The sequence below is a fragment of the Pecten maximus genome, chromosome 5 (assembly GCF_902652985.1).
Source record: "Pecten maximus chromosome 5, xPecMax1.1, whole genome shotgun sequence".
NCBI lineage: Eukaryota > Metazoa > Mollusca > Bivalvia > Pectinida > Pectinidae > Pecten > Pecten maximus.
Window position 1 is genome coordinate 22,672,333 of NC_047019.1, and position 12,765 is coordinate 22,685,097.

At 34.2% G+C, this 12,765-nt stretch overlaps 2 protein-coding genes across 2 annotated transcripts; both read right to left on the reverse strand.

Annotated features, from left to right (window-relative positions):
* Positions 1-697: 697 nt before the first annotated feature.
* Positions 698-1,685, reverse strand: LOC117327537. Its single transcript, XM_033884587.1, has 3 exons — positions 1,547-1,685; positions 1,030-1,258; positions 698-858 (listed from the first exon to the last, which is right to left on the reverse strand). Exons 1-3 carry the CDS (start codon positions 1,625-1,627, stop codon positions 776-778), a joined length of 393 nt encoding a protein of 130 aa, XP_033740478.1. The 5' UTR covers positions 1,628-1,685; the 3' UTR covers positions 698-775.
* A 4,980-nt stretch (positions 1,686-6,665) lies between these two features.
* On the reverse strand, positions 6,666-7,218 carry LOC117326681. Its single transcript, XM_033883405.1, has 2 exons — positions 7,109-7,218; positions 6,666-6,970 (listed from the first exon to the last, which is right to left on the reverse strand). The coding sequence occupies exons 1-2, from the start codon at positions 7,187-7,189 to the stop codon at positions 6,740-6,742; spliced, it is 312 nt and encodes a 103-aa protein (XP_033739296.1). The 5' UTR covers positions 7,190-7,218; the 3' UTR covers positions 6,666-6,739.
* Between the last annotated feature and the right edge of the window lie 5,547 nt (positions 7,219-12,765).

Sequence of the window (12,765 nt, forward strand, 5' to 3'; positions counted from 1 at the left end):
AAACGCAATAGGCACAGTCATACTTTAATGCAAAGCTTTAAGCACCAGAGAACTTTATGGCTTGAATATATGATCGGTAAAACACTACAACTTGTTGCAAAAATAATAAAATCCTTGTCTTAGTTGAGATTTATTTTTATTATCCCAATAACATTTAAAAAATAATTAACAGCTTTACGCCAGTCAGTTCGACTGTTGTCAATAACAATAATATAATGATTCAATACATTACACACTCACATACTTTTCAACCTTCGTGCGAATCTACACACCTGTGTCGTGATATGTACAATTAAACTCATTCATACTGTGTATATTAAATCCATAATCGATTGCGGCTAATCGATAGTCTGAAATTTAAAATAAATCATGTAAAACTTATTGCAATTATAAATCATCTCTTCATATACCTTTGCGTCATGTTTTCTATGGGCAAGGCCCTTCGTCAATTGTTATTAGCGGAATATATAAATATATACTCATTTGTCTTGTTCGGAATGTTCATAAACACTTGTGGAACACAGTCATTTGGCAGAGTTCAACTATCTCTTTTTTCAATAGAGACATAGGTCATTCATCACGTCACATCATGGATTGTTCGTTAATACGTTGAAGCTTAGTCCATCTCCTCCATATTTATCGTAATTTCAACATCATCTAACACATTAATATTTCTTTGTAGCTTTCATACGTTTTAAGTTTTTGTTGTTGTTATTTCGGTCAGTATCAATTCGTGTTTCCTGATCTTGGATACGGATTAAAGCACGATTCCCTCCTAATGGCTATGTATGGTTCCACATAAGCTCTCGTCACTGTCAGAATCAATTGAACTCAAGTCTTCCGTGGAGCTGGATGTATCTGAAACAATATTAATTAATGTACAATTAGTTAAATTCGCAACTGATAGCAATAATTGGAATTCGAAAAAAAAATCGTATTATTTTTACATTATATTTACATGTGATTTTTGGTGCATATTTTGGAAGATTTCTATTGCTATTTCATCATTTGAAATAAAAACATAATTACCTTCAATGCTAGAGAGAGATCCGGTTCTACCTCTGGACATAAAGCTTTGAGTTTGTCTGTTAGAGATGGGCTCGTCAATATTCACGAATGTCATTCGGCCGTTGATCAGGGCGAGTTTCTTTCTTAATGGTGTACTAGAGCTTCGTTTCCGTTTGGACAGCGTTTTGATGTTGTCATTGATTGACAGTAACTGTTTCATCAACTGCACATCTTGTTGTCTAAGATCTAGCTGTAATTATCAAAACAATACTGTTTAACTATTGATGAAAAGTCATAGTATGTTAATACTATTTTGGGCTATAGAAATAAGAATATCATGCCATGTAAAACCTTTTAAATAGATATTTCAATATCGAAAATCATGAATATCAGTAAGCGTATTGATAAACATATAGCGATTATTGTATATCAGAATATAGTTTACTTATGATAGAAACTTTTTTGAACAAACCTTTATTGCTAATTAAAAAAATAAAATCAATGTAATCTAGCTGTACAAATAAGACGCCTTACGTACCATTTCACTCCTGAGAGTTGCTAGAGCGCTGTTTATCCTGTCGGATGCGGCGGTGTTGGAAGTTGTCTGGGCGGATTCCATGGTGATTAGTTTAGTGTTATAGAACAAGTTGTTCCGTGTATTTAGTGTCTAGGCGAGAAGTGATATGGCTAGCGTTATTAAGTCTTTATATACTACCCCTTTGTCACGGGTAACTGACGGACTGACCACGTGATCCTATGCCACTGGAGACCGATCGGTTACACCTTGTGTGTGTCGGTGTAGCTGCTAATCGGGTGCGGGATTATATTCCGTAGATGGTGTTTGATATGGTTCTCATACTTCAGACATTTTACTACATATGTTCTCCCGCATAGCAAACAGGCAACAGGAATACCTGGACTGAGAACAGGAATGACATTTTCTTGATATGAGGTGTGGCAGATGTCAAGCAAATTGATACTACATACATATATTGCTTTTTGACATTTTTAAGATCACAAACTTACTTAGAGATAGAAAGTCCTGATGTTTCAGAAATATTTGTTTGAAATCAGCTGAGTTCAATAGGCTTCTATTATTAGCACATTTTCTGAATATCGCTTGGGTATTGTTTCTTGTATTTATTCTTTCTTTCCGTTAGTTAATCCATTGAAATTGTGTTCATCCGTATACATATTAGAGATATCTTTGCATTAACATTCTACTGGATACGTTCAATGAATTCAAATTAGTATTGATATTGTGTTAAAAAAATAAAAACAAAACAAAAATAACAAAAAACAAAAAACTGAATGGCGATGAAAGGATATTTGGTTCTACCTTCGTGCGACTGTATTTTGAGGTTTATATAAATATACAGTAGCTTTTTAGTTAGGGAATTATGCGGACCATATATACTATGTACCCGGCTTTTAACAATGCAGCTCGGGATTTGAGTAGATATGTATAAGTAATATAGCACGAAAGATAGTCTTTTTGCGGCAGGACTATTTCCGATTTCATCTTAAAATCAATTGTGTTTACAAAGTAAATAATTTCATTTTGGCTAACACACGACCCATTATGGTAAAGAGAAAAAGAGTCGCATATTTCATACGTTTTGTATGGCGGACAGATACAAGCCTGAGTCTTTGTGTAAAAGCATTTCGTACGTGACCTTATAAACGTTGTGTATAATCAATGTATTTTGTAGCTAGATATACCGTTACCTTATCGAAACCAATACCGCTAAAATATCAACGTTATTTAGATCGGCTCACACACCCTGTACCACTATAACATTTCCACCTTTGACAAGTTAAACTGTTCTATCGCAATGGTACAAGCTGGGGGTAAACTACTATGTACATAAGTCAGGTTTCACCATAGCTAGGCCAAGTTGCTTAGCCTAGATTTTTGTTCAACAATTGACACATTTCATGATATTATTTGTAAGGGATATGTTGAAAATTTTGAAATGATTCTGCATGATGTTGTTGATTTTCCCCCCCGTTGTATGTCAATCTTAAGCATATTCCTTTGCAGTTCAGCAAGGATATACATGTATACATGTATGTGTATATGTGTGTGTTACACTGTTGAAATGGTATAGGATGGCGTACATGGTCCCAAATTCAGTGTCTTTATTTTTATTGGAATTTTAGAAACATTTACTCATATATCTAAATATACCCTGCAACACATCATAGATAATAATTAATGTTAAGAACGCCAATTGAATAAAAATCATCACATGTCAACTACAATATCATTTGTGGCATATTATATCACTCATTCGTCCTAGAAATGTAAATATACTATTGTACCTAAAAATGTTAGAAGTATTAAATGTTATTGTGTTTATCCCGTTGGTAATTTAAGATGGAATTTTATTCAATATGTTTAACCTTTTCGTAATATCCAGTACGTGTATTTATCTAGTGTACCGGATTTTGTGGAAACTTAACAAAATATACGCGAAATTCACATTGAAATCATCTTAACCATACGATGATGATGTCTAATTCCGCTGTCCTTTGGTTTATTTATTTGTCTAGGATAACATATATTTATACTTCAATACAAAACAGAAATGTTTAAGAATGTAAGATAGTGTGTAGCAGTTTCGATACTTAAATCGATATATGGATTCTTGACATATTTAAAGCACACATTTCATGAACAAATGTAGATACCTAGTCAAACACTATCCTAACAATGTATACATAAACAATAGCCATATATTGTCAATGTGCCAGATGTAACTGATCTCTCTACTTAGGCATGTGGATCATACAATATCGTATTTTACGCAGGCTTGCTTATGGATAGAGGGTTGTAATAAATAGGAATGAAAACAAAAGCCTGCTCATTTATTACAAAAGAGTGTTTATAAGATTGATCAGCCAAAAAACATTGAGTATGCATCTATGTTATCAAACAAGGCAACCACTGACAGGATACTGTTATTAGACAAATTCAAATACAAAACAATATGTAATGTATTGTATCTAACAATATCTTGACTATTTTGTTTTATTTTGACACCATTGTGGTTAAAGTTAAACTGTAATACTCTTTTAAGTATGTAATGCAAAGCTCGATACGCAGACAGAGAGGATGGTAACCATGAAGAGATACTTTGATTTTAGTTGATCCGATGTAATTGGTGCCGTTTCACTTAATATCTATGATGTGTTTGATGAAACATGCTGATTTACAAACAATTCAAGAGATATCCATAGCAAATAGAAAACAAGAACATTAACGTTTTTCTGGTAACATTTTTCTTTATTTTAATGATATCCTTAACATGGTAATAAATATTGCAACTATCCCAATCACCGCACTCAATACACATGCGTTAACAATACACATTCATGTCAACTGGACATAGGATCATACACATCTCTATTCATTTATTATTTCACATTTACATCAATGCAAGCTTTTAGTAACTCAATCCCATACCTTTTGATCTGATTTCAAATTTCATAAAACACATACGCTCTTTTTGGGAAAACGACAATTGACATGGGTAAAATAGCCTGTGTGGAAAATCTTATCTGCCGGAGTTAGGTTTTCGTTTTGTCATTGTCTTGATGTTGTCGTTGATACAAATAAGCTGCTGCATCAACTGGGCATCTTGTTGTCCCAGGTCAAGCTGCAATGATAAAAGTGAACGTTATATTACAGTTGAACAACATTGGTTATGCTATTTTAGTAGACCACGTAGATGGTACATAATATATACAATAACATATCGTTAAGCGTATGAATTAGATGAAATTTACCATATCACTCCTGAGTGTAGCAAGAGCACCATTTATCCTTTCAGCTGCGGTAGTGCTTGATATCATTCGTTCGGATGCCATGGCTGGTGAATTCTAGACGGTTTTGTAACAACCTGGTCAATGTCTGTGAATAAAATGATCAGATATATTTTCTCTTTTCTTTATATGCCAACTCCACCATTACGTTTGGCTACGAAAAATCCACGGGTGGTGTAGCATTTTAACACACAGAACACCTATCGTAGAAGCCAAGTATATCAATTACATTTTGACTATATAACATATAGCCACAGAGCATGTATTTGGTGCTTAATTGTTTGGATGGTGTTTGATAAGGTCACAATTAATGCATTCCTACAGTAAATGATATGCTCCCCACGCAGTATACGTTCACAATACGTGTTTAGGGGAAGTACCGGCAACATTTCTGTATTCACCTGCAGAATATGCAGGGTCAATATACCAACATACAATAAGTTAGGCTTTTGATCAATATTGTCAACAACTTGTTTTTAATATACATATATTCATAGATTCAATTCATATATACATGAATGTAAACCAACAAAATGAAGCAAACTATATCATATTACAAGTTCTATTTTGACAACGTTTTTGAAGTATAAATACGACATGGTTTTACCTGCAAAATGAATGGTCAGTAGGTTGTCTATCTGGTATTTTACTTTACTGTTCAGGGTATATAGTTATTATATCAAAAACATGTTCCGTCTTAATCCTTTAAACACAGACCAAACCGTGAACAGTTTTGAAACTGTCTTTTGTTGAAGCATTATATTAGTATATTTGGCGCACTAAGGACATATAGGGAAAAGACTGTATCACATGAACATTTTCATATATGTGTCCCAATTCGCTGGTCTTTTTTTCTTTCAACCTAACTACCTTTAAAAAAGAACCAGATTTTTAAGTTGTTGATCTTAAGCAGATTAACTGTGACGAAGTTTTGCATCACACGTACAATAAGGATAGATACCTTTTAATTTTGCATGACAAATAGAGAAACGACATTTTTGCTGTTGCCTCCTTTAAATTGTTTCTTATCGAATTGATGAATTCTGCTTAATGTATGAACCGAGAACAATTCAATGAACATTCGTCATCAATAGAAAACAAAAACAACAATATTCTGATCACTTTTGTTTATTTCAATATATAACGTTGTAAAACATATTGCAACTTCCCAAATTCTCTCTCTCTCTCTCTCTCTCTCTCTCTCTCTCTCGAGAAAAATTGAACATTCATAAATTTACATATGCAAAAAGCTAGGCTTACAACAACTCACTGACATACGATCATTTATTCAATCGCTTGTCTAGACTCAAACTCATATTTTCAAAACAGACACTTGATCTGCCTAATTTGTCTTATGTGGAATACCAACACACTCGTCAACATGGGATATATTAATGCCTCATTTACAACCTTCAAATTTTCTTTTAATTTCGAGTTACACTAATATTCGAAAACCACATGCATATATTCATATTATTTGAACACATTAATACAAAATGGCAGTTTTGAGCTAATCAATGAAAGAATTGTTAAAACTTTGTTTTTCCTTCTTGAGTTAAGTATCAGGGTACGAATCAGTATACACGTTCTCTTTGGATTAACGAAAGTAAAGCAATGTCCTTATTATTGGATTGACATATGAAGTCTTTGAATATCTTCGTATAAACTCGGGTTTCTTCACACGTATCTATAGATTGACAAAAATGTCTGTCCAAATTTAGATCACAGTTCAGTTCATCTGGCTCCGCAGTATAAAAAGGAACGTTGTAGGATTGACGTTGTTGATACATGGAATAAGATCTAATAATGTTTCTTATCGTCATCATTGCTTGTTTTTAGCACAAGTTTTCCTATTTGTTTAAAGTTCAATAACTCGGAAACAGTTTTGTAAACACTGTATGGATTAATTTTCAATACCAGACAAACTTTCGTCACTGTCCGAATCTGCAGAACTAGAATCTTCTTCTGGAATCGATTCATTCTGATTAATAAACTTCCGTCGCCCGTTGAGCAAGGATTGTTTCGTTATGCGTTGTCTGCCTGAATTAGGTCTTCGTTTGGTCAGTGCCTTGATGTTGTCGTTAATACAAATAAGCTGCTGCATCAACTGGACATCTTGTTGTCTCAGGTCAAGCTGTAATGATAAAAGTGAACAATTTATTAGATTTTTTGATCATTCAAAAAGGTACAGGACTGAAATATACCTCACTTATAGAGCATAACATAGTCATTGATAGTAATCAATAATTGTATACAGTTTTTTATTACTTACCATATCACTCTTAAGTGTTGCAAGCGCACTATTTATCCTGTCTGTGGCGGTACTGTTGGATGGTACAGATTCCATGTTCATTCCTGTGTTTGTTGTAACAAGTTAGTCAGTGTCTGAGTAAAAAATGATCAAAGCCTTGATTCATTCCTATATATACTAGTCCTCCAACCTCACGTGAAGCTACGTGAATCCGCGGGTGTCTTCTTTTAGAAACACACAAAGCTTCTGTTAGTTTAGCCAAGTACCTATGTGGAGAGATCGGTTACATTTGGCACATGTACACAATGTTTTCTACAGTGCCAAGGCATAGATATTTTTGGGCATTAATTGTTTAGATGGTGATAGATAACCTATCTATATTATTTCATTCTTATGGTAATTGATATGTTCCCCGCAATGATAAATAATATGTTTACGTTGGTGGTATGCTTTTAAACCTTGTGACAGCAAGTGCTTTTAAGTTTTATACTTACAAGGAGAAGAATTCAAGGCCGATGTATTGACACATATTTTCACTGATTACATACTTAACGTTGTCCATCAGAGTAATACGTTTTGCTCTTTATAAATACCTAGAGATTGCAAAGATGCACATGGTGAATATATTTCCCAGTGATACCAGACATAGAATAAAATATTTTTGACGTGAACCATCGACGTGTCTGGAAACAGTATATCATTTTCTGATTTAAATAGAATTAACAATGATAAACTATTTCTATATTTATATGTAATGCTGTCTGTAAGTGTATATATGACCGTATTATCAAATGTGATGTATGCACCAGATCTAACTAATTTACGAATGATAAACACAATGAATAACGTGAAAGATTCTGCGAGTTCTTTCTTTGATAAATTACATGCTACTTTTTGGACGAATCTGAGATTAGATAACCAAACATACTCGTTAATAACTGACAGTGTCATAACTGATTATCTGTTTTTTGTGTCATAACGTATAAAACGTATCGCATTTCTAATCCAACCTGTACAACATTTAAATTGGAAATATAAATAGATAGTACATTCATACATCTAGGATAGGTACCGAGATATATTTGAAATCAACAGGATCAAATCATCAATCGAATTCGCTTGATGTCATTACAGTAAGTTTGTTTATGATACAATCGATAAAGTGTGTTTGGCTTCTGGTCACCAAACAAATTCATTGTTCATCCAATCAGAATTGATAACACGAGCAATAATATCTCATTCAATTTTTATTTTCAAATTCTTTAACATAATAATAAATATTGCAAGTTTCCCAACTCAAAACGACACTTAACAGTAAACAAACCAGACAATTGAACACATTTATCCATCTGACTACCAACGTGATAATGTTACATACACACCAATATAGTATACAGTCACACAATTACGTCAGCCATTTAATCTTATATGACTTAACAACAACTAAAACATCCATGTACAGTAGCTGTAAACAACCAGAAACGCACGTGTCTACATGTATTTTGCTACCAACGTAATAAGTTGAAATACACATCAATATAAGTATGGGGTTACTCATTTACATTAACCATTGAATCAAGTATGACTACAGAATAACTTCGACCTTTTGGTGACAGTAAACATTTTTTTCTAGAATTGTCAAGGATATAATCTCTTTCTTAAAACCACACATTTAAATTGACAGCTTTTCACGCAATTGGTCTACATTCACACTCATCAGTATAAACATATACTTCTTTTTTACGTATCAGTTGATTCATTCATACTATTGAACACAGTAATATAAAGTATGGCAGGCATGAGCAAATGTCCCTTTTAAAGAAACGTCATTTTCACTATTGAATGTACAGGAAACTTTAAGCGTTTGATGCTGGGCATTTTAGATCCACTGATTTCAAGTAATGTCCACATTCTCTTTAAAGCATTTGATGTCTTCGAATCTCTTCTTGTAAAATTTATGTTTTTTCTATAGTAAAAGAATGTCCAAAAGTATATGTCCATATTTAGATCGCATTTAATTGTCAGTGTAGCGAGACAAAATGCATGGAACCGGCAATATCAGCCTATGCGATATGTGTCCAACAATATTTCTTCCCCAATACTCGCACCAATGGTTCTATATTTAGGTCCTGTCTGTTAAGTCTTCAGTTTATCTGTAACTGTTATCTAACATAAGATTAATTTTCTATACCAGAGATACTTTCATCACTATCGGAATCTGCAGAACTCAAATCTTCTTCTGGAATCGATTCATTCTGATTAATAAACTTCCGTCGCCCGTTGAGCGAAGAGTATTTAGTCCTCCGTTGCCTGCCGGAGTTAGGTCTTCGTTTGGTCAGTGCCTTGATGTTGTCGTTAATACAAATAAGCTGCTGCATCAACTGGACATCTTGTTGTCTCAGGTCAAGCTGTAATGATAAAAGTGAACAATTTATTAGATTTTTTTATCATTCACAAAGGTACAGGACTGAAATATACCTCACTTATAGAGCATACCATAGTCATTGATTAGTAATCAATAATTGTATACATTTTTTTTTTATTACGTACCATATCACTCTTAAGTGTTGCAAGCGCACTATTTATCCTGTCTGTGGCGGTACTGTTGGATGGTACAGATTCCATGTTCATTCCCGTGTTTGTTGTAACAAGTTAGTCAGTGTCTGAGTAAGAAATGATCAAAGCCTTGATTCATTCCTATATATACTAGTCCTCCAACCTCACGTGGAGCTACGTGAATCCGCGGGTGTCTTCTTTTAGAAACACACAAAGCTTCTGTTAGTTTAGCCAAGTACCTATGTGGAGAGATCGGTTACATTTGGCACATGTACACAATGTTTTCTACAGTGCCAAGGCATAGATATTTTTGGGCATTAATTGTTTAGATGGTGATTGATAACGTATCTATATTATTACATTCGTACGGTAATTGATATGTTCCCCGCAATGATGAATAATATTTTACGTTGGTGGTATTCTTTTAAACCTTGGGACAGCAAACGCTTTTAAGTTTATACTTACAAGTAGAAGAATTCAAGGCCGATGTATTGACACATATTTTCACTGATTACATACTTAACATTGTTCATCAGAGTAATACGTTTGGCTCTTATATAAATACCTAGAGGTTGCTTGTTTGTTTGTTTGTTTCTTTGTTTCTTTTTGTTTAACGTCCTATTAACAGCCAGGGTCATTTAAGGACGTGCCAGGTTTTGGAGGTGGAGGAAAGCCGGAGAACCCGGAAAAAAACCCCACCGGCCTATGGTCAGCACCTGGCAACTGCCCCACGTAGGTTTCGAAATCGTAACCCAGAGGTGGAGGGCTAGTGTTAAAGTGTCGGGACACCTTAACCACTCGGCCACCGCGGCCCCTCCTAGAAGTTGCAAAGATGTACATGGCGAGTATACTTTCTAGTGATACCAGACATAGATTAAAAGATTTTTGACGTGAACCATCGACGTGTCTGATTTAAATAGAATTAACAATGATAAACTATTTGTATATTTATATGTAATGCTGTCTGAAAGTGTATATATGACCGTATTATCAAATGTGATGTATGCACCAGATCCAACTAATTTACGAATGATAAACACAACGAATAACATGACAGATTCTGCGAGTTTTTTCTCTGATAAATAACATGCTTAATACTTTTTGGACGAATCTGAGATTAGATAACCAAACATACTCGTTAATAGCTGACAGTGTCATATCTGATTATCTGTTTGTGTGTCATAACGTATAAAACGTATCGCATTTCTAATACAACCTGCAGAACATCTAAATTTGAAATATAAATAGATAGTACATTCAAACATCTAGGATAGGTACCGAGATATATTTGAAATCAACAGGATCAAATCATCAATCGAATTCGCTTGATGTCACTACAGTTAGTTTGTTTATGATACAGTCGATAAAGTGTGCTTGGCTTTTTGTCACCGAACAAATTCATTGTTCATCCAATCAGAATTAATAACAAGAGCAATAATATTTCATTCAATTTTTATTTTTCAAATTCTATAACATAGTAATAAATATTGCAATTTCCCTAACTCAAATCGGCGCTTAACAGTAAACATCCAGACAATTGAACACATGTATCCATCTGACTGCCAACGTGATAATGTTACATACACACCAATGTAAGCATACAGCCACACAATTACATCAGCCATTTAATCGTATATGACTTAACAACAACTCAAACATCCATGTAGCTGTAAACAACCAGAAACGCACGTAATAAGTTGAGATACACATCAATATAGGTATGGAGTTACTCATTTACATTGACCATTGAATCAAGCATGACTACAGAATAAGTTCGACAATCTGGTGACAGTAAACTTTTTTTTTCTTAAATTTTTCCAGGATATGATCTCATTCTTAAAAGCACACATTTAAATTGACAGCTTTTCGCGCAACTGGTCTACATTCACATTCATCAGTATAAGCATATACTTCTTTCTTACATATCAGTTGATTCATTCATACTATTGAACACAGTAATATAAAGTATGGCAGGCATGAGCAAAGGTCCTTTTGAAAGAAACGTCATTTTCACTATTGAATGTACAGGAAACTGCAAGCGTTTGATGCTGGGCATTTTAGATCCAATGATTTCAAGTAATGCCCACATTCTCTTTAAAGCATTCGATGTCTTCGAATCTCTTCTTGTTAATTTTATGTTTTTCTATAGTAAAAGAATGTCCAGAAGTATATGTCCATATTTGGATCGCATTTGATTGTCAGTGTAGCGAGACAAAATGCATGGTTTTAGAACCGGCAATATTAGCCTATGCGATATGTGTCCAACCATATTTCTTCTCCAGTACTCGCACCAATGGTTCTATTTTTGGGTCCTGTTAGATTAATTTTCTATACCAGAGAGACTTTCATCACTATCGGAATCTGCAGAACTCAAATCTTCTTCTGGAATCGATTCATTCTGATTGATAAACTGCCGTCGCCCGTTGAGCGAAGAGTATTTCGTTTTGCGTTGCCTGCCGGAGTTAGGTCTTCGTTTGGTCAGGGCCTTGATGTTGTCGTTAATACAAATGAGCTGCTGCATCAACTGGACATCTTGTTGTCTCAGGTCAAGCTGCAATAAAACAAATTAACATTCAATCAGATTTTATTTAAAGTTCGTATTTGAAACTAAAAACAAATTATCAGAGATAATCGTTGAAAATTGCTAATTTAAGACAATGCGGAAAAGAAATTAGTGATTAAGCTTATGCATTATATAATCCTTACCATATCACTTCTGAGTGCAGCAAGAGCACTATTTATCCTTTCAGTGGCGGTACTGTTAGATGCTACAGATTCCATGTCTAATCTTTGTTGATACTACTTTTCAATAGTTCTTGCTACCCTTAATTGTTACACACTAATCAGCGTTTGAAGAAGAAATGAGCAGGTTCTATTTTCACTCCTATTTATACTTGTGTACCACCCTTAGGTGGGTCTACGAAAGACCGCGGGTGGTTCAGTATTGAACACACAAAGCACCTGTTGTATTAGCCAATTACCACCAGGGACATATCATTTACACCTGGCACAGTGTTTCAAACAGTGACAAAACCTCTATAGTATTGTTTTATTAATTATGTAGATGGCGAATGATAAGGTTTTTATTCCTGGTCATTCTATATTAAGGTTTCCTACGAGGG